At 42.0% G+C, this 20,132-nt stretch overlaps 1 protein-coding gene across 1 annotated transcript in view; it reads right to left on the bottom strand.

Annotated features, from left to right (window-relative positions):
* Positions 1-2,972: 2,972 nt before the first annotated feature.
* The window catches only part of STXBP4 (syntaxin binding protein 4), a 192,091-nt gene continuing 174,931 nt past the window's right edge, over positions 2,973-20,132 (bottom strand). The window contains 1 exon segment of the mRNA XM_030206863.1: positions 2,973-3,382. Within this exon segment, the coding sequence (XP_030062723.1) occupies positions 3,277-3,382 (106 nt within the window). The 3' untranslated portion in view covers positions 2,973-3,276.

Genomic DNA, 20,132 nt, shown 5'->3' with positions numbered 1-20,132 from the left:
ATAAGAGTGTAGCATTTATACACCAAACGTGTGTAAAGGGGGGAGTTATCACATGGGCTACCGTTAAGACATGTTATTTTACTGTTAACCCCCGTCATTAGTAACTAGTTCTCATTGCATAAAATGGGACCTGTGCTAAAACAGCACAAGTTAGTGGTGAAATAACACTTCTTAACAGTAACACACATTGCAAACTACCCCCCACTCCTTAGTGGAAGTTTCAGTCTCTGGTAACCAGAGCTGATATTGTGATATCATAATACCTCATTCTACCAATGCCTAAGAGTCAACCTCATCAGTGATGTCACAATGGCTTGAATGTGCTATTCTGGGTTCACTTTTATTTCATATAGCAGTGATTTCGATTTGAAGAGATATTTCTTTCTTTAATTAAGAAGGGGAGAATTATCAACATGGTCTGTTAAGATGTGCTATTTTACTGTTAACCCGGGTTATTGGTAATTAGGTCTCATTGCATAAAATGGGACCTGTGCAAAAATAGCACGAGTTAGTGGTAAAATAACATGACTTAACAGTAGCCCGCATTGATACATATGCCCCTCAGTAATTAGAATACCAACATATATGCTTGTGTGTGGGCGAATATGTGCAAAAATGCATATAAGCAGTAATCTGCAAATAAGCACATATCTTGACAGGTGGGAATACACATGGGGGGAGCCTGTTACGCACGTAACTCATTTTACAAGCCCTATTTACATAGCAACATAGTAGATGACGGCAGAAAAAGACCTGCACGGTCCATCCAGTCTGCCCAACAAGATAACTCATATTTGCTGCTTTTTGTGTATACCCTACTTTGATTTGTACCTATGCACTTCAGGGCACAGACCGTATAAGTCTGCCCCGCACTATCCCCGCCTCCCAACCACCAGCCCCACCTCCCAACCACCGGCTCTGGCACAGACCGTATAAGTCTGCCCAGCCCTATCCTCACCTCCCCAGCCCTGCCTCCCAACCCCGGCTCTGGCACAGACCGTACAAGTCTGTCCAGCACTAACCCCGCCTCCCAACCACCAGTCCCGCTTCCCACCACCGGCTCTGGCACAGACCGTATAAGTCTGCCCAGCCCTATCCCCGCCTCCCAACCACCAGCCCCACCTCCCGATCTTGACTAAGCTCCTGAGGATCCATTCCTTCGGCACAGGATTCCTTTATGCTTATCCCACGCATGTTTGAATTCTGTTACCGTTTTCATTTCCACCACCTCCGATACATGCATAATGCGGTACTTGGAACGATTAACCTGAATAAACATTTGACTTCATATGCGCATATCAAACCCAAAAGCGTGCAAATGGCAAGGGGGTGTAGTCTAGGCATGTTTTGGGTTGGACAGTGTGGTTGCAAATTCATAGTCATTTATCCCCCATTTCAGAAAGGAGTCAAACATGTATGTCCTAAAAGATCAACATCAGGACACACACATCTGCTACCCAGCATGTTTAGGATTTTAGGAGCAGCACTTCACTGGCAGGGTTAGGCATGTTGCCCCCTCTAAATGCCAAACTGGTCACTATGACAGCATCGGGATAATGCCTGGTTATGTTTCTAAGGTTATAAAGATAACTGGTTATATGCCGGCTATGAACCCGTTTAATTTTTCTAAAATGGATGTTTATACTGCAGCACCTGGAGCATAAACACCCATTTCTCCCGTATTTTATAACAGGCTCTAAGTCAGCAGATTCTGTTCTAAAATACCATTGAAACTTGAGACGCACTGATCTGTGCGTCTCAATTCCTAATTCTATAACCTATCTAAAATGGGGCTGCCCATGTGTATCTTTTGGCATTTAGGCACACAACACTCATGTCAGCTGCTGTAAGGGCTCATGCAAAACCAAACAACGCACATAAATATCTGGTTACACTAATCTCTCTATATAAAAGGCAACACCAACGTTCTATGAAGCCTCCAGCCGGAAGTGTGAAGGGGGCGAGATATCCGGTTTCCCTATGAGTGTCTGCCCCGCCCTCTCTGTAACACAGTCAGTGAAGGAAAACAGCAGAGCACGAAATCAAATCGCTGGCTCTGTAACAGTGAAGGACTCAGAGGGGGGAGGGGAGAGAGGCCAGAGGGCAGGGACACACACACTCCCACATGCACACAGAAGAAAACATTGCTAGCCCCCGTTTCATTTGCATCAGAAACGGGGCTTTTTTACTAGTGTTCCATAAAAGAAAGGCAAGCTCCTACTTTCTTTTATACAACAGACTCCAATCAGGTGCCTCTATATAGGTACACTGTTATAGAATTTTTTTTTTTTTTACTGTTATAGAATTTAACCGTCATGTGTGCATGACCACATGCACTGACCGGTTTTCTTTTAGTTTAATATTAGAGATCTCCACTTGTGAAAATACGTGTTACAGCTTCTGAACATTTGTATAGAAAATAATTTCTCAGAAAACATTCCTGGAAGTGTCTTAAATAAATCTTAACATGTATAAACACCCCCCGCTCCACCCACCCCAAACACTAAAGCTCTTGATTTACAGATTCTTAGAGCTGGAAGTGCTGAGAGACTGCTTATATTCCACTGGCACTCACCAGCAGTCTCAGGATCTAACTCACAAACACTTTTTTCCTTCTTTGTGTTTATGGGGAAACATATTAATGAAATGAAGCCCCTAATGTCTCCTTGAGCATCTTGTAGGGCGATATATTTATAAAACTAATAAAAATTAAGCAAATTTCAACATTTACATATAGTAGATGACGGCAGAAAAAGACCTGCACGGTCCATCCAGTCTGCCCAACAAGATAACTCATATGTGCCACTTTTTGTGTATACCTTACCTTGATTTGTACCTGTCTTTTTCAGGGCATTTGCAAACCTTTATTAATACAGACATAGGGGAAGCCACTGCTTGCCCTGGGATTAGTAGCATTGAATGTTGCTACTCTTTGGGATTCTGCCAGGTACTTGTCACCTGGATTGGCCACTGTTGAAAGCAGGATATTGGGCTAGATGGACCATTGGTCTGACCCAATATGGCTATTCTTATGTTAAAAAAGGGAGTTAATCAGCATGCTGGCAATGCAGCTAGCTGTGTGAAATGGGAAAAGGGGTTAAATCAGAAAATGTTTTAATTACTTCGGGAGGGATGCAGAGCATTATGAAGGTGTGCATCCAGACACTGCAGAATAGCACTGTATAGTGAAATACCCTCTCTGTCTAGAGTTGATTAGAGTATAATAAAGAATAGAAATGGAATGTTCTCTAAATGTTCTCCAAGACCACCTTGGTTCTAGGGCTCAGGAGGCTCTTCTGGGTCCTCTCCGTTCTCCTCAGAAGAGGACATGCTCAATGCCCTAGTTACAGGATGGATCCAAGATGTTGTTTGTGTCACATGGCTGAGAAAAAAATAAAAATATATTAGTAATTCACCATAACAAGTACAGCAGTTTGTAAAACAATATTACATGTTGATAAATATTCATGTTAATGATAGAAAAGAGAAAAATACATATTTAACCCTTAAAATCATTCCAAGTATAATTCATGTATCAGAGCGATGTTCGCAGTCCCCAACCATTGCAGAATGGTGATATCTAAATGGTTGGATTTGGGGTTCAGACTGCAGGTGTCTGGAAGGAGCCCAGGGGTATGTGGTCTGGCCAAGGATTCTCGCTGCAATGGCTGGACTAAAGTAAACTGAAGGAGGAACCTAAAACAGGGGAAATCCCTGAGGTAGCTGCAAATGAAGGCTCATGGCACCAGATCCCAGTGATGGTTCCAACTGAGTTAGAAGCAATGCATGCACTCCAATATTTTCCTCCCCCTCTCATAAAAATATCAAAACAAGAATCTTTGCACATATTTATGACCTGGTTGCCAAAAATCATGGGGGGGGAGGACAATATTTTTTTTTTAACACAGACCACCATTGTTGAATCTAGAAATTCATTGCTACTGGTACTGAATATCTGGAAGTTTCCAACCACTGGAAGCTAGCTGGGTCCAGCCGATCTTCAGGGCCAGAACCCGGATAACTAAGTTTTTATGCAGTCCTACTTGCCCAGTTAGTCATTTAAGCACTGGTATCAAACATCAGTAGTGCTGGGATAACATCTGTGTTTGCCCCGACTCAACTGGAGAGTGCTGTGGTAGCCAGAGGATATATTCAGTGGCACACTCTAGTAAGTGCCACTAAATATTAGTGTTTGAGCCAGCCAGAATGATTTAAGGCCCTTTTACTAAAGGACATTAAGGACTAGATTCTATATATGGTGCCTGAAAAATCGGTACTGAAAATATTTCCGCCTAGGTGCATTCTGTAAACCTCACGTACATTTAGGCAAAGTTTATAGACTATACCTAGCCAGTTTATGGAAAACACCTAGAAGGCCATGCCTGCACCTAACTCTAGGCGCATCCATTTATGTCAAGTAAAACTTGGTGTAAATACTGGCGCCTAAGTTACGCATAGAGCAGGTGTATTCTATAGATTTTTGGAACGCCCACGGTCTGTCCATTCCACACACCCTTTATGGCAACACTTTATGTACAACGCTTTACAGAATACGCCTAGCAAGCTCTGCGTGGAAATTCTAATTAATGCCAATTAGTATCAATAATTGCTTAAGTGGTAATTTTCGCCACTGATTGGCTGGTTAAGTAATTCAATTGTGCATGCAAATCCAGAATACAACTGGATTTGTGCATATAACTTTCGGTTGCACTAGAAAGAATCCAGGGGATAGCCTTTAATGTCAGGAAGGAGGCTACCATGCAACTGCGTGAAGGGGTTTTGCAGTAGTTTTCCTGTTTCCAAGCATTAAACCCCACGCTGCTGAATTTTTCAGCAATTTTCTGTTAGGGGGTGTGACATGGGTGTGGAAGGCATTAGCCAGATGTTATGACCCGGTAGTGGTGAGCCCCTGTGCCCCGACTGAGCACGGCAGAGATGGAGTGACACCGCACTCGGTCAGGCAGCCAAACAACCCCTAGCTTCACCTGGGAAGCGACCACCGTTCACTGGGAGTTGAGCCCCCAAGCTGCAGGCGGCCACCAGGACTTCAGGAACTGGCGGGGTTGCACAGCCGCTGACCAGAATAGCAGGAAACAGACACAGTCCAGAACCAGTACTCCAACAGGCAAAGAAATAGTCAAATCAGTCCAGAGTCAAGGCAGGCAGCAAACAAGCGAAATCCGAGATAACTAGCCAAGGTCTGGTACACAGGAAAAACAGGAACAGAAGGAAGTCGGTGAACAGCACTCCGACAGCAACTCCTCAGAACAAATGAGGCCGAAGCAATGAAGGCCTGGAGGCAGTGCTTTAAATAGTGAAGAAATCTGAGCAAACCAAACTCAGGTGAAGCCAACATGGCTGCCCCCATAGGAGATCCTCCCAAGATCAAATATGGAGTTCCTTCCTGATCTCGTTTATACAAGATGGCCGCCCTCTCCTGAGCTAGCCAAGATGGCTGCTGCCCGTGCTCTAAGCCGGATGACGGCTGCCAGACTTGGGAAACTGAAACCGACCCATCCTGGAGAAACATCAAAAAGCCGGCTAGCTCTGCCGGACCGCACCTCGCCGGTGAATCAGACGCGGAGGCCTGGAATCAGGTGAGGAATGTAACACCAGATAGTGTATTATACTCATGGCACACACTAAGGACTAGGTTTAGCAAATGGCGTCCAAATGTGGGTGCTAAAAAATGCGCTTTGAGCGCTGTTCTGCACATGGTATTACAAGTTAGGCACTGTTTATAGAAATAAAAAGGAAGAACCGAAAGAAATCCCATGGAGAACGTAGCCAACTGTTTATAGCAAGGGTTCCCAAACATTTTCAGCTCATGGCACCCTTAATGTCCGAGCAATTTTTCGCAGGACTCCTCCCTGGCCACTTGGGTTTCTGCACCCTCCCCTCAGCCACATGGGTCTCCCTTTCTCTGCAGCCCCTCTCCTCCCATAATTCCAGTACACCTCTGCCCCAAATCCAGCATTCTAGCTAACTTCCTTCCTGCAACTTAAATTTTTGGGTCATCCGCGATTCACACAGGCAGGCACTCTGGGGCCTCCCCCAGGCTCCTGTGTCTGGCCCTCTCTGATGCAACTTCCTGTTGTGAGGGCCGGATGTGGCAGAGGGAAGTCCCTGCAGTGCCTGTGTGAATTGCAGATGGCTCGAAAATGTACGTTGCAAGCACTGCAGCAGCGTCAGGGGAAGAAGCAGGAAGCGGCAATTCCGGACCTGTGGGAGGGGAAAGGAGGGAGCGATGCTGGATTGTGGGTGGCAGGAGGGAGGTCAAGATGCATCATGGCACCCCTGAGAGTTCGCTGCGGTGCACAAGGGTATCACAGCACATAGTTTGAGACATGCTGGTTTATAGAATACCATGTGGCGTTGGGATCCTCGCCCAGTTTTAGGCATGAGGACTTAAATTTACTGAAACTTGGTGTAAATCCTCACACATAAATTAGATGCAGATCCCTCGAATTCTACAATATTGTGTGCAACTTTAGTGAATGCCCCTGACCTGTCCATTCTCCTCTCATGTCCCCTTATCAATTATGCACTAAACGATTTGCACACACATCTTTATAAAATAACAGCAAGATGTGTGTACAAATCCAAATTGTTCCCAATTAATGCCAATTGTTAGCATCCAATTATTGGTGCTAATAGGCTCATTACTCAAATTGCATGGACAAATTGGGCATGCACTCAAACATGTGCACACAACTTTGAATGCCATGTACAGAATCTGAGGATAACTGGCTAACACACAGTTAATGTGAGAACAGGTGGCAAATGCTCTCATGTTAACTCTCTGCAGGTACTGCGTGCTAGAGAATGACACAGGGACAAAGTTTGACCCTGTCCCCAAACCTGCCCAGTCCCCGCAGGCTCTTTTCCTCATCTGCAGAAGCCAGAAATACTTATGACTTTATATTTAAATCTTTTTATTAAAGTATAAAAAAAAGAATATTCTGTGCAAGTTTTTTTTTAATAAATCACAAACAAAAAATAATAACAATGAGCAATTATAATAACCCCCACCATCATCCTCTGCCCTTCCATTCCCAACATCAGCTGATTTCTACTACCCCAAGAAACCCTAATCCACCCTATTAAAATGTCCAGGGTACAACAACCCGTACTGTATGCCCTAGCGGAGGAGAAATATGCCCTACGAAGGTCTGTTATGATTTTTTAAATCTGTGGGTGAATAAGTCATCAACAATCACAGGATTCAATCTAGCTCTCCCATCTTCTCTTCTACAGTCCCTTCCTGCAATAGAAAATGTCTTCTCAGAAGATATGTTGGTAGCAGGAATGCACAGGATCCCCTGTGCAAATTCTGCCAGTTGTGGCCAGAACTTTTGCTTGTTTTTCCCAAAACATTTAACATTGCCGTCAGCATCACTCGAACATAAGTAACTGTCCAATTCATTAACAGCCCTCAAAGTAGAGAATGACACGGGGACAACTTTTGTACCCGTCCTCGCAGGCTTTGTCTCCATCTCTGTGCCTACTTTGGGTCCACATCCCCATGTCATTCTCTACTGCACGCTGATGGTAACATTAAAACATGACCTGCAATAAACAATAGAGGGAACGCCCCCCAAAAGGTGCAGCATTAAATCCGAGATTAGCTCTTGTGGTAAAATACTGAGTTACAATGCGTTAAGCCCAGATTCTAGCTCACTTTAGTTAAAGGGCATTAAATTGATCTGAATATTGCCCCCCCCCCCCTTTATTAAGCTTTATAGGTAAGACTACTACTACTACTACTATTTAGCATTTCTATAGCGCTACAAGGCATACGCAGCGCTGTATTTAACTAAAAAAAAAAGCAGCATTCAATTATCATGCGGATTAAAATGGACAACTGGGCACTTTTTTTATTCACTCTTAAAAGTGAACTAAATAGCCAAATGTCAGTGATTTCATGTCATAGCTAAAATAGGTGCTTTCATGTTAAATGGACATTTATTTTCTTCTTCATCTGTTAATGCAAAAAAGTATTTTCCATGCCGTCTACCTCTACAGGTGTAAAGCAGTATGATTTTGGGATTAAGCTGGCAAAAAAAGAGGAACTACTGGCAGAGAATACCAGAAACTCCCCCCAAAATGAAGGCTATTTATTTACTTGAGGAGAGGGGGATGGGAAACATGAGATGCTTCTTAGCAGTCAACCACCAGTAGCAAGTACAACATATTTGTGGCAGCTCAAGCAGGTTTCATACTACTTACACAGCAAGTCAAATAAATAAATAATAATAGGAAAAAAAAAAAAAAAAAAAAAGAAGCTTGTACTCGGTGTAAAAGGATGGAAAAAAATTCCACTAATGACTGTAGAAATATATAACACAGTCCCTAAGCAGAATTTTCAAAACATCAAACACCGTCATTACTGTCACAAAAAAAGAACATTAAAAAAAACCAAACTGTTTAGGAACTTGTTCTTTTGGGTGAAAATCCAGGTGTCTTACTTCGTGACTGTTTTGAAAAAAGAAATATGGACAAAAGGTGTTACCAAATGTTTTTACTGAAGAAGTTGCCAACTCCATCACATATATGCTCAAATGTAATCAAGCCTTGCATTCACCAAAACTGTTACCAAGCTGGCATAGGGCCCTGTTTACTAAGCCAAACTATATACAGTAGGTGTCTCTAGCCTTTAGCGCGTGTTAATTTTAGCATGCAGGGTCCTTAATGCGTAACCATGTTACATCCATGACTGAAAACAAAAAGAAGACCCCACCTCCCCCCAATGTTATGTAGCAGAGAACCAGAAGTGTGGATGACCAAACAAATGAAGGAATGGAAGACATCCAGATTTCTGAAGTTGTCCTTTATTCAACTAAAAGGATGATCAATCTCCACTCCTTAAGAATCAGAAGATGTGACATGGGCCATATTTTGGTTCTATTGCCTAAATCAGGAGTTCATAAAATCTGAGAATAACCAGCAATATGCAAACATTAGGAGGCTGCTGGTTCTCAAGGGCACAAAAGTTTGCATTTCTCTCTCTGGAATAAGCCAAATGTAAAAGTGTTTTGTAAACAACCTGCAAAAGAGATGAGCAGAGCAACAGCTTTAGTCTCCTTGGTGTCTTTTCAGGTTATTTACAAAACACTTTTACCTTCGGCTTATTCCGGAGAGGCAGATGCAAACTTTTGTGTCCTTGAGAACCGGAGAGGCAGATGCAAACTTTTGTGTCCTTGAGAACCAACAGCCTCTTAATGCTTCCATATCCTGGCTGCAGACAATAGCGTCAAACCATGGCCCATGTCGAGTTCTCTGATTCTTAAAGGGTGGAGATAGATTACCTTTTAATTGAATAAAAGATGACTTTAGAAATTCGGTTGCCTTCCATTCATTTATTAGGTCATCCCCAAGTCTCCGGGTTTGTATATTCATGATTGAGGCTTGTGGGGTCTGGGGGAGGCAAAGTTAAGAATGGGTTAGCTTATTTGTAGTAGAGACTGGTCTAAAAGCCTGAGTAAGGCGGACAGACATTTCTTTGAGATCTACACAGTCTCTGTGCTGTATTTCTTTTTCAGTCAGTCTAGGCTGTGGATTCCTTTTAATATGGAAAAACTGTTAAATATTTTTCTGATGGGTAAATCAAGCAACAAGGGTTTGTACAAACATAAATGTTCAAATATAAAAAGCGTTGGCATCTGCAGCAAAATCATAACCTAGCCAACCAGATCAGTTAATTAGGAGCTAAAGCATCTTGAGGGGTGTGAAATCTGGATTTGAATTGGACCCTAAATACCTGTACAAACGGAATTAAACTGAAAACCTTTAAAAATACGCATACTTTGGAGGACTGACTGAAACTTTCCACATGGTTGCATACTGGGGCTATATTTGACGAAAATTGCTGAAATAGGCAGTGTGCTGATCGAGACTTTTCCATGTGAATACACTGCCAGCATTCAGACCACAAGGCAGACTAGACTCTTAATGATATGGAGCATGAAGAATTATTTTATAATGGTTTCTACACGGCAGCAACGGTAACACTGTTTTTCCTCTAATAGCAATGTCACCACAACAATCAAGTTTGATACCATGCTATGCGGCTAGAACAATTATCATCTAATTTATTCCAACTCTGTGTGACTTATTCCACATCTCTTTTGCAGCCCTAATTTAGGACCAAGTTTCCAATAATAAATCAAATGCATTAAAGATTTAAGCAACAGTACTTTGTTTTAAAATATTGGTCTCTTGGTCTGTTTTTTTTTTAAATATCATTTGATTCTCAGTTTTTATAATTTTCTATTTCTTTTCAATGTATAATTATACACACGATTTAGGTAGAAAACATACCTGTTTATTCATGCTTACCCTAGCTGAGATAATATTTAACCATCTCTATAACCTCATGTGCAACTTTCTTTAGTCACCTTATTTTCTAACTCCTCTTACTCTCTTACCTATTCATGGGCCCTGTTTACTAAGGCGTCAGCATTTTTAACGCGCCTACAATTAGCGCGCACACTGTGTAGGCGCCTATAAGGATATTGTAGGCGCATACACGGTTAAGGCGTGTACATAGTTAACACCCATTAAAAATACTAACGTGCCTATAATAAGGCTTAGTAAACGGGGCCCTATATGTTCCATCTTTGATTACACCCTACACTGTCTATTTTAATGTTCTATTACGTATTGTGTTGGCATTGTAAGTAGTATACTACGTCATACTTTGTATTGTTATTTGAATGTTTTTACTGCTGTAATTGTCTGTTGTTCATGTTTGATTTATTCGTATTCTACACTGCCTTGAGTGAATTCCTTCAAAAAGGTGGTAAATAAATAAATAAATATTTATACCCACACTACCTCTCTACTTTTAGTTCAATGCAAGCACAGTTGTTAAAGAGTTCGGACACAATCACAGCACAAACTTTCGGTCTCCACTGTCCCCTGCTCAGTAGGTGCATCCATCGCTCAGACCAGGCATTCAAATCTCTTTTTTTTTTTTTTTAATTCTTCAGTATTATTGAGAAAACCCATTAGACACCCCTTACAGCTCCCTGAAGCTTACAATCAAATCAGCATAGACAGATAAGACATTCAGACAAAAGCCAAGTAAGCAGCTTAGTATTAAAGCTGCGAGGCCATGACTGGAAAGAACTAAACTGGATGGGTTACAGGGGGACTATTGGGCAGACTGGATTGACCGTTCAGGTTTCTATCTGCTATCATTTACTATGTTACTATTAATCCTCTCTGCTCCCGGGCTGATGAACAGACCTCAGCTCTGACACAGGCACGAGCATCAGATGTCGCCTGACCTATTGGCACGTACATGTGGCGACCTCTTAGCTCAAAGTGCCAGTGAATCAGAGACAAGTCTTACATGTGTGCACCAGAGTGTTCCAACTTTTCTTCCTTCCTTGCCTGCAGTGCTGCGGCTTGAACCTAGAGACAGAGAGACGACCAGCATTTTTTTAAATGTACCATTACATTCTTGCGGGACTGAGTGGGAACAGGTTCAATTCTTGCGGGGACGTGTGGGGATGGGTTAAATTCTTGCAGGGATGGGTAAGATCCCAGTGGGGATGGGTGGGGATAGTAAGAATTCAGCGGGGATGGTTAACATTTCCGTCCCGTCCCCGTGCAACTCTCTACTCTGAAGGGGAGTCAGAGGTAGCAGCTCTGAAAGGGGCTGGCACCACGAGTGGCTCTGAGTACATATAAGTACATAAGTAATGCCATACTGGGAAAAGACCAAGGGTCCATCGAGCCCAGCATCTTGTCCACGACAGCGGCCAATCCAGGCCAAGGGCACCTGGCAAGCTTCCCAAACGTACATTCTATACATGTTATTCCTGGGATTTTGGATTTTTCCAAGTCCGTTTAGTAGCAGTTTATGGACTTGTCCTTTAGGAAACCGTCCAATCCCTTTTTAAACTCTGCTAAGCTAACCGCCTTCACCACATTTTCCGGCAATGAATTCCAGAGTTTAATTACATGTTGGGTGAAGAAACATTTTCTCCGATTTGTTTTAAATTTACTACACTGTAGTTTAATCGCATGCCCCCTAGTCCTAGTATTTTTGGAAAGCGTGAACAGACGCTTCACATCCACCTGTTCCACTCCACTCATTATTTTATATACCTCTATCATGTCTCCCCTCAGCCGTCTCTTCTCCAAGCTGAAAAGCCCTAGCCTCCTTAGTCTTTCTTCATAGGGAAGTCATCCCATCCCCGCTAATTAAAATTAAGGCGGCGGCAATCTGGACATAAGAACATGCGCTGTGCAGCTAAGAAATAAGTTAGCTAGTGTTTTGAAAAAAAAAAAAAAATAGCTAGTCATTGCTCTGAAGGAAAACAATAATCCCATTCTTCAACTTTTTAAATTCTGCAAATCAGAGTCACAACGATAACTGCCAACAGACACCATTAGATTTTAAATGTATGAATATCAATGCAAAAAATTAAATCGAAGTGCCATCGACTGCATAATGGCTTGCTTCGCTCTGACTTCAGCTTGACTTATCGTTTGCTTTTTTTAAAAAGCAGATTTAAACAAATACCATTATGTATTCTGTTAAGAGAGGACAAAACGGTTCTATTCTGATTTAGAAAAAAAAAATTCACTTAAGAGGCTCGCTCTTGTTAAATGCAATACATCCTTCTTAGGAAGAAAGGAAGATGTTTGCATTCTGACAGCATCTTCCATACGGGCCTTGACCAGAACGAGGCAGACTGAGGATCCCGCTAACAAGTTTTCCTGAGGCTGGCGTAAATAGCACGCTGAGAACTCATTAGTTTTCAGCATGTCTCCAATCTATGCTACAAGCAAATGCTGAGGCGAGATGTCTACCTCTGCTGAACTCTGGCAAAGTCCCTTAATTAAGTTTGCTGCAATTTTATTGACTTGTGTACTCCCAAAACGATTATCTTTCCCCTCTGCCATCATTTAGTGCTGAGACTTTTTTGACCCTTGATCTCATAATCACTGTTTTATTGCTTCCATTTTTTTTTATTGAACTGAAGCTTAGCCAGATGGAGAGCTAAATTAGATTTATGTATCTGCAAAATACATATGGAGAACTCTAAAAGGGCATCACTATTTTACTGACAATACAGAAAATGTGGTTATTTCCCTGGAAAGTGCTCATTTGCTAGTACTAATTTAAAACCTATCATCAAAAGCCACTGTTCTGAAAAGTGACAAATGCAACCAGAACCTGAATTCTGACTGTTAAACGATGGCCAATGAACAGAAAACAAACAGGAATGGTTTAGAAAAGTGGGATGAAAATGCTATATACTTACTGGCAGTTGCCCATAGCATTCCCCCCCCCCCCCCCCCCCCCATTATTTTAAGAATAAAGAATGCTGGCTCCTTACTTTCAAAATATTTCTTTATTATTCTTTGTATATGGTAAAAGTCTTATGAAAACGGCCATGTTAGGCCCTGCCTTTCCCAAACCACTCTCCCCAACTGACAGACATTTTTACTATTGTTATTGCTATTAAACTGTACCTGCTGTACACCGGGTGAATCTCTTCATAAAGGCGATTAATAAGTTCCAATAAACAAATAAATAAAATTAAAAATAAATCTCCGCTGCTATCTAAGCTTCATTGGCTGGAGGAGTGGCCTAGTGGTTAGTGCAGTGGATACTGATCCTTGGGATCTGGGTTTGATCCCACTGCAGCTCCTTGTGACTCTGGATGAGTCACTTAATCCTCCATTGCCCCAGGTACAAGTAAGAACCTGTATACACTATGTAAACTGTTTTGAATGTTGTTGCAAAAAGCACGGAGAGGTGAGTTTCCACATGGAATGTTGCTAGTGGAGGAGTAGCCTAGTGGTTAGTGAAGTGAACTATGATCCTGGGGAGTTGGATTCAATTCCCTCTGCAGCTCCTTGTGACTTTGGGGAAGTCAATTAACCCTCCATTGCCCCAGGTGCAAATAAGTACCTATACATACTATATAAACTACTTTGAATATAATTGCAAAACCCACAGAAAGGTGGTATATATCAGGTCCCAGTCCCTTTCCCGTTCCAATGAAAGTAAAGGTTACTTTTAAACTTTGTGCACATCTACCAAATATTGTATGGTATGGCCCCTGGCTATATGTTATCGCTTGTTGATCTTCCACCATGTAATGCTGTTCTTGGGCCTAGAGATTATCTAGTGCTTCACTATCCAAGTTGTAAAAAAAATTGTTTACAAATCAGTTCTTGCAGCGGGATTTGCTTATTAGGGCATGAAATGTTGGAACTCATTGCTGAAGTCAGATGGGGGTCAGTGTGATTACATGATATTCTGTAAAATGTTAAAAACTTTCCTCTCTGGGAAATTTTTAGGTGTGGATATTGATCTCCTTGCCTAGTCAATTTTTGGTTACTGAATCTTTCTTTTCATTGTTCTATGTTGTTGTTTTTTTTTTTTTTACTTTCTCTTTCTATTGCAATGTACTATGTATTATATCTAGTAGTATGTTCACTTTGTGTTTTCTATGATATGATTTCACTGTATTGTTAGCCACATTAAACTCAGGTTGCTGGGACAATGTGGGATATAAATGTCATCAATAAATATATAAATCTGCAACAGTAGACGTTACAACGCTGAACACCCTGTGGGCCAGACTGGAATGGGTCATTTTGGTGCTTATCTGGATAATTCCTAATGGACCACAAACACTGTAGCAGAGCTTTCCCCAGTGAGTTAGATAATAAATTAAGAACAGCACAAATAACACAAATATCTGAATAGCAAATTCTAAGACAGAAATAATGATGAATTTTAATTTTGACACCAAATCAATAAACAATGGACTTATTTATTTTATTTATTTGCTGCATTTGTATCCCACATTTTCCCACCTATTTGCAGGCTCAATGTGGCTTACATTATATTACAACGAAAATCATATAGATGGAATAAGAATTTCAGAATATTGTTACCTCTTAATCTAGTCTGCTTTGTCATCATCCGCTGTTTCACCTCACCTTTTGTCCTCCAGTCACACATAACTCACAACTGAGCAGCTACCAAATATGATTTTAGACATGGACCTCCCAAACCATCCGCTTCCTTCGCTGAATATGTCTTTCTGCTACCCTTTTCCTCCAAATAAATACTTTCCTTTGCAGTCCTTTGATTGCATTGTTTGGTAGTTCTATCAGTAGAGTTATAAAGAAATATAGAAGTCCAGGTAAAACATTCATTTTCACTGATGCTATCTGTCCCAAGCACGATACGTTTAAACGTTTCCATTTATCAGTTATTGTTGATCGCCTTAGTCAATGGCCCATAATTTAATTTAAAGAGTTGAAACCCTCCATTGCCCTGGTACAAAATAAGTACCTGTATAAAATATGTAAACCGCTTTGATTGTAAGCGGTATATCAAATCCCACCCCCCAACAATCTGCAATTATGCAGACCCCAACAAAGGGGAATGATCCCCTGATTGTATTTTCCAGGTTGCCCACCCCATTCACTTATTTCACTTGATGCTTCCAACTTCCCCAAATTATTTTTTAACCTGAAACTCTACTGTAATTGTGAATTTCTTGCAGAGATGATCTGCAAACAACACTTGTCCCACTTGAAAAGCTTTAATGCAGCAATCGTGCCTCACATACGTTGCCAATGGTTCAATCACCAAGACGAATAATAATTGTGACATTGGGCATCCTTGTCTACTCTCATACTCCAGTCTGAAAACATCTAAATAGACTCCATTTACCGTTATTATGCTTGTGGCTCCAGATGTACAGTCTTCACCCAAGCTGTGCATTCTTCTCTTATTCTCACTACTTTCAGAACATGCAACATAATGTCTCACTCTACTCAGTCAAATGCATTTTCAGCATCGACCAAGATCACCATTTATTAGTTAATTTTAAGAAATAGATTAAGTAATTCTGGCACTGAGATTGATAAGTAATGTTTATACACACCATCTTTTTTGGCTGTCAAGCACAGGTCGCATTAAATTTTTAACAGTTACAATTTATATCTGAATCTTTTTATTGGAAACAGAACAACAAACCGAACAAACCATCAGCAAAACAAACAAGCATGTCAACAAAAGAAGAATATGTTATATCAATTAGAGGATCGTAAACATTACGCAAAATCTTCTAATAATCAGAAAACAATATCAGGCAAAAGGCTTGGGTTCTTATAGTCTTCTGCCTCCAAGAAGTAATACGATTTAGATACAAAGAAACAGAATGAAAAGAAAATGCATCACAGCATGAGACCAATGAGTAAGCCATCCATCCTACCCAAGAAAGGAGCCCTTCCCTCCCCCAAAAAACAAAAAAGCACCATCCCAGAAAATACACCTATCCACCAGAATACGAGCACATGGAGATAGGGCCTGAATACAGGGCTCCCAGACTGAAAGAAACACTTTTTACGCATGGGACATGTATGTGCCCCATTATGTTCCATCAACATTAACCGGTTACACCAGTGCCAGTACTCAGGGGGTGTTGCACTCACCCACTTAAATAACTTTATCTGCCGTGATCTACTACATTACTATGGGGGGTTCATTTTCAAAAGAGAAAAACATCCAAAGAGTGTCATAAAGCACCATCTGGACAAATTTCTTCTCAAAACGTCCAAATCGGTATTTTCAAAACCTGTTTTGCAGACACCTATGCATTTCATCTACAGTGCATCTAAATCACAAGGGGGGCACAGTGTGTGTCGGGGGTGTTTCAAAGGCGGGATTAGGGTAGGCTTAGGGCATGCCTAACACTTGGATGTTTTACAGCTATAATGGAACAAACCAAAATGTCTAGGGTGAAAACTTCAACGTTTTGGCCTAGACCTGCTTTTCTAATAAATAAGCCACAAAAAGGTGCCCTAAATGACCAGATGACCACTAGAGGGAATCAGGGATGACCCTCTATACTCCCCTAGTGGTCACTGACACCCTACTACCCCCCCAAAATGTGAATAAAAATAGTACTCACTAGCCTCTATGACAGCCTCAGGTGTTATAGCCAGATTCATTAGAGTAGCATGCAGGTTCCCGGAATAGTATAGTGATGGGTGCAGTGCACTGTAGACAGGTGGACCCAGGCCCATACCTCACCCTACCTGTTACAACTGTAGTGGAAACAGTGAGCCCCCCAAAATCCAGATATAGGTGCCTTCACCCATAAGGGCTATTGTGGTGGTGTACAACTGGGGGTAGTGGGTTTTGGAGGGCTCAGCAGACAAGATAAGGGAGCAATGGTGAGATGTGCACCTGGGAGCATTTATATTGAGCACAGCTATGCCCCTTAGGGTACCCCATTGCTCTCCAAGGATGTCTGGGGGACCAGTCTGCTAAAAATGCTGGCTCCTCCTACATACCAATGGAGAAGGTATTCTGTGAGATGGAAAATGCTCTCTGAAGCTGCTGCTATAAGTTGTTAGTTTTCTCTCAGGATAGATGTCCATATCCTGACTTTATAAAATCAGGATTTGGTCGTCCATGCAATATGGATGTCTAAATGTTTTCAAGATATAGAGCTTCTAAAATAAGGGCAAATATGCAATCCGTATCCATGGGCAAAATGCTCTCTCTTCAGTAAAGGTAGATGGGAACAGATGAAAACTGGCACGGTATTAAGTATGGTTTCAATGCACTATCACAAAATAAAACTGAGAAGAGAGCTGGTTCAGCTGAAATAACATTTTTATTTTTGTGTGTGTATAATTAATCACATTCACAAAGGACAAATGGCAATGGTAAATTTTCATAACCTAGACAAAGCCAGCCAGTCTCTAGCATTCCTCAAACAGTTAAAAAGAGGATAAAGATGAACAATTTGATATAAAAGGGTTATAAGTATTAAATGTGCTGGGGCAATAAAGGCCAACTACATGGTTAATCCCTATTTAAGCAAACAACAATTCAATTAAAGTTCTAATGGATCAGATCAGCAGATTAACTGCTTCACTATAAATTTCCCCCAAGGAAGAAATGCTCAACCTCACATATGTTGATTCTAATTGCTGAAACACTAGACTCTTTGCTTTTTGTTTCAATAGAGAACTTGTACAGGAGAATGGGATTAAAAACGTCCACAGAAAATGCATTTAACTGTTTTCTTCAAACACATGCAGGTCTTCACAGATTTGCTCTCTCTGTTAAATTCAGTAGTGGTCAGAACTGAGTCATTTTGAGCCCCAGTTTCAGGCCTTCTACATGCAAAACTCAATGCACATCAGTGGTTCCCAAATCTACTCTGGGGGAACCCCAGCCAGTCAGGTTTTCAGGATATCTGCAAATAATATTTATGAGATTGCATTCAGTTTTGCTTCCACTGAATGCAGATTTCTCTTATGCATATTCAGTGTGGATATCCAGAAAACCTGACCGGCTAGGGTTCCCCTAGAACATGTTTGGGAACCACTGATGTACATTAAAAGCGAAGATACTTACCTGTAGCAGGTATTCTCCGAAGACAGCAAGCTGATTGTTCTCACATGTGGGTCGACGTCCGCGTCGGCCCAGGAAACGGAACACATTTTGAAGCAAAAATAAAATTTTTTTTTGCCTAGAGTCTTCTGACATGTGAATCACGTGCACCGCGCATGTGTGGACGACTTCCCACCTGCCTCTTAGTTAAATCAAAAAGCATAGAACAAACTAGTAACTCCTCCAAAGGGGAGGAGGGCGGGTTTGTGAGAACAATCAGCCTGCTGTCCTTGGAGAATACCTGCTACAGGTATCTTCGCTTTCTCCGAGGACAAGCAGGCTGCTTGTTCTCACATGTGGGGTATCCCTAGCAACCAGGCTCACTCAAAACAATGAGCATTGGTCAACTGGGCCTCTCAACAGCGAGGACACAACATAGATTGACCTGAAACCATAAAAGAACTAACTGAGAGTGCAGCCTGGAACAGAACAAAAATGAGTCTAGGGGGTGGAGTTGGATTCTAAATCCCAAACAGATTCTGCAGCACTGACTGCCCAAACCGACTGTCGCGTCGAGTATCCTGCTGAAGGCAGTAGTGAGATGTCAATGTGTGGACTGATGACCACGTTGCAGCCTTGCAAATCTCTTCAATAGAAGCTGACTTTAAGTGAGCCACTGACGCAGCCATGGTTCTAACATTATGAGCCGTGACATGACCCTGTAGAGTCAGCCCAGCTAGGGCATAAGTGAAGGAAATGCAATCTGCTAGCCAAATGGAGATTGTGCGTTTTCCGATGGTGACTCCCCTCCTGTTGGGATAGAAAGAAACAAACAACTTGGCGGACTTTCTGAAGGGCTTTGTCCACTCCACGTAAAAGGCCAATGCTGTCTTGGTCCAAGGTATGAAAACTGCTTTTGCTAGGGCAGGTATGAGGATGAGGAAAGAATGTTGGCAAGACAATTGACTGGTTCAGATGGAACTCCGACACCACCTTCGGCAGGAACTTAGGGTGCGTGTGGAGGACTACTCTGTTGTGATGAAACTTGATATAAGGTGCATGCACTACCAAGGCCTGAAGCTCACTGACCCTACGAGCTGAAGTAACAGCCACCAAGAAAATGACCTTCCAGGTCAAGTACTTCAGATGGCAGGAATTCAGTGGCTCAAAAGGAGCTTTCATCAGCTGAGTGAGAATGACGTTAAGACCCCATGACACTGGTGGAGGTTTGAAAGAGGGCTTTGACAAAGCAAACCTCTCATGAAGCGAGCAATTAAAGGCTGTCCAAAGATAGACTTACCCTCTACATGTTGATGATAAGCACTAATCGCACTAAGGTGAACTCTTACGGACTTGGTCTTGAGACCAGACTCTGACAAGTATAGAAGGTATTCAAGCAGGGTCTGTGTAGGACAAGAAAGAGGATCTAGGGCCTTGCTGTCACACCAGATGGCAAACCTCCTCCATTTGAAAGAGTAACACCTTTTGGTGGAATCTTTCCTGGAAGCAAGCAAGACTCGGGAGACACCCTCTGAAAGACCCAAGGAGGCGAATTCTAAGCTCTCAACATCCAGGCCGTGAAAGCCAGAGACTGGAGGCTGGGATGCAGAAGCGACCCCTCGTTCTGGGTGATGAGGATTGGAAAACACTCCAATCTCCACGGTTCCTTGGAGTACAACTCCAGAAGAAGAGGGAACCAAATATGACGCAGCCAGAAGGGAGCAATCAGAATCATGGT

The sequence above is a fragment of the Microcaecilia unicolor genome, chromosome 6, assembly GCF_901765095.1.
Source record: "Microcaecilia unicolor chromosome 6, aMicUni1.1, whole genome shotgun sequence".
In the NCBI taxonomy this organism is placed as follows: domain Eukaryota; kingdom Metazoa; phylum Chordata; class Amphibia; order Gymnophiona; family Siphonopidae; genus Microcaecilia; species Microcaecilia unicolor.
The sequence above is the reverse complement of the archived record's forward strand: the minus strand, read 5'-3'. Positions and strand labels throughout refer to the sequence as shown.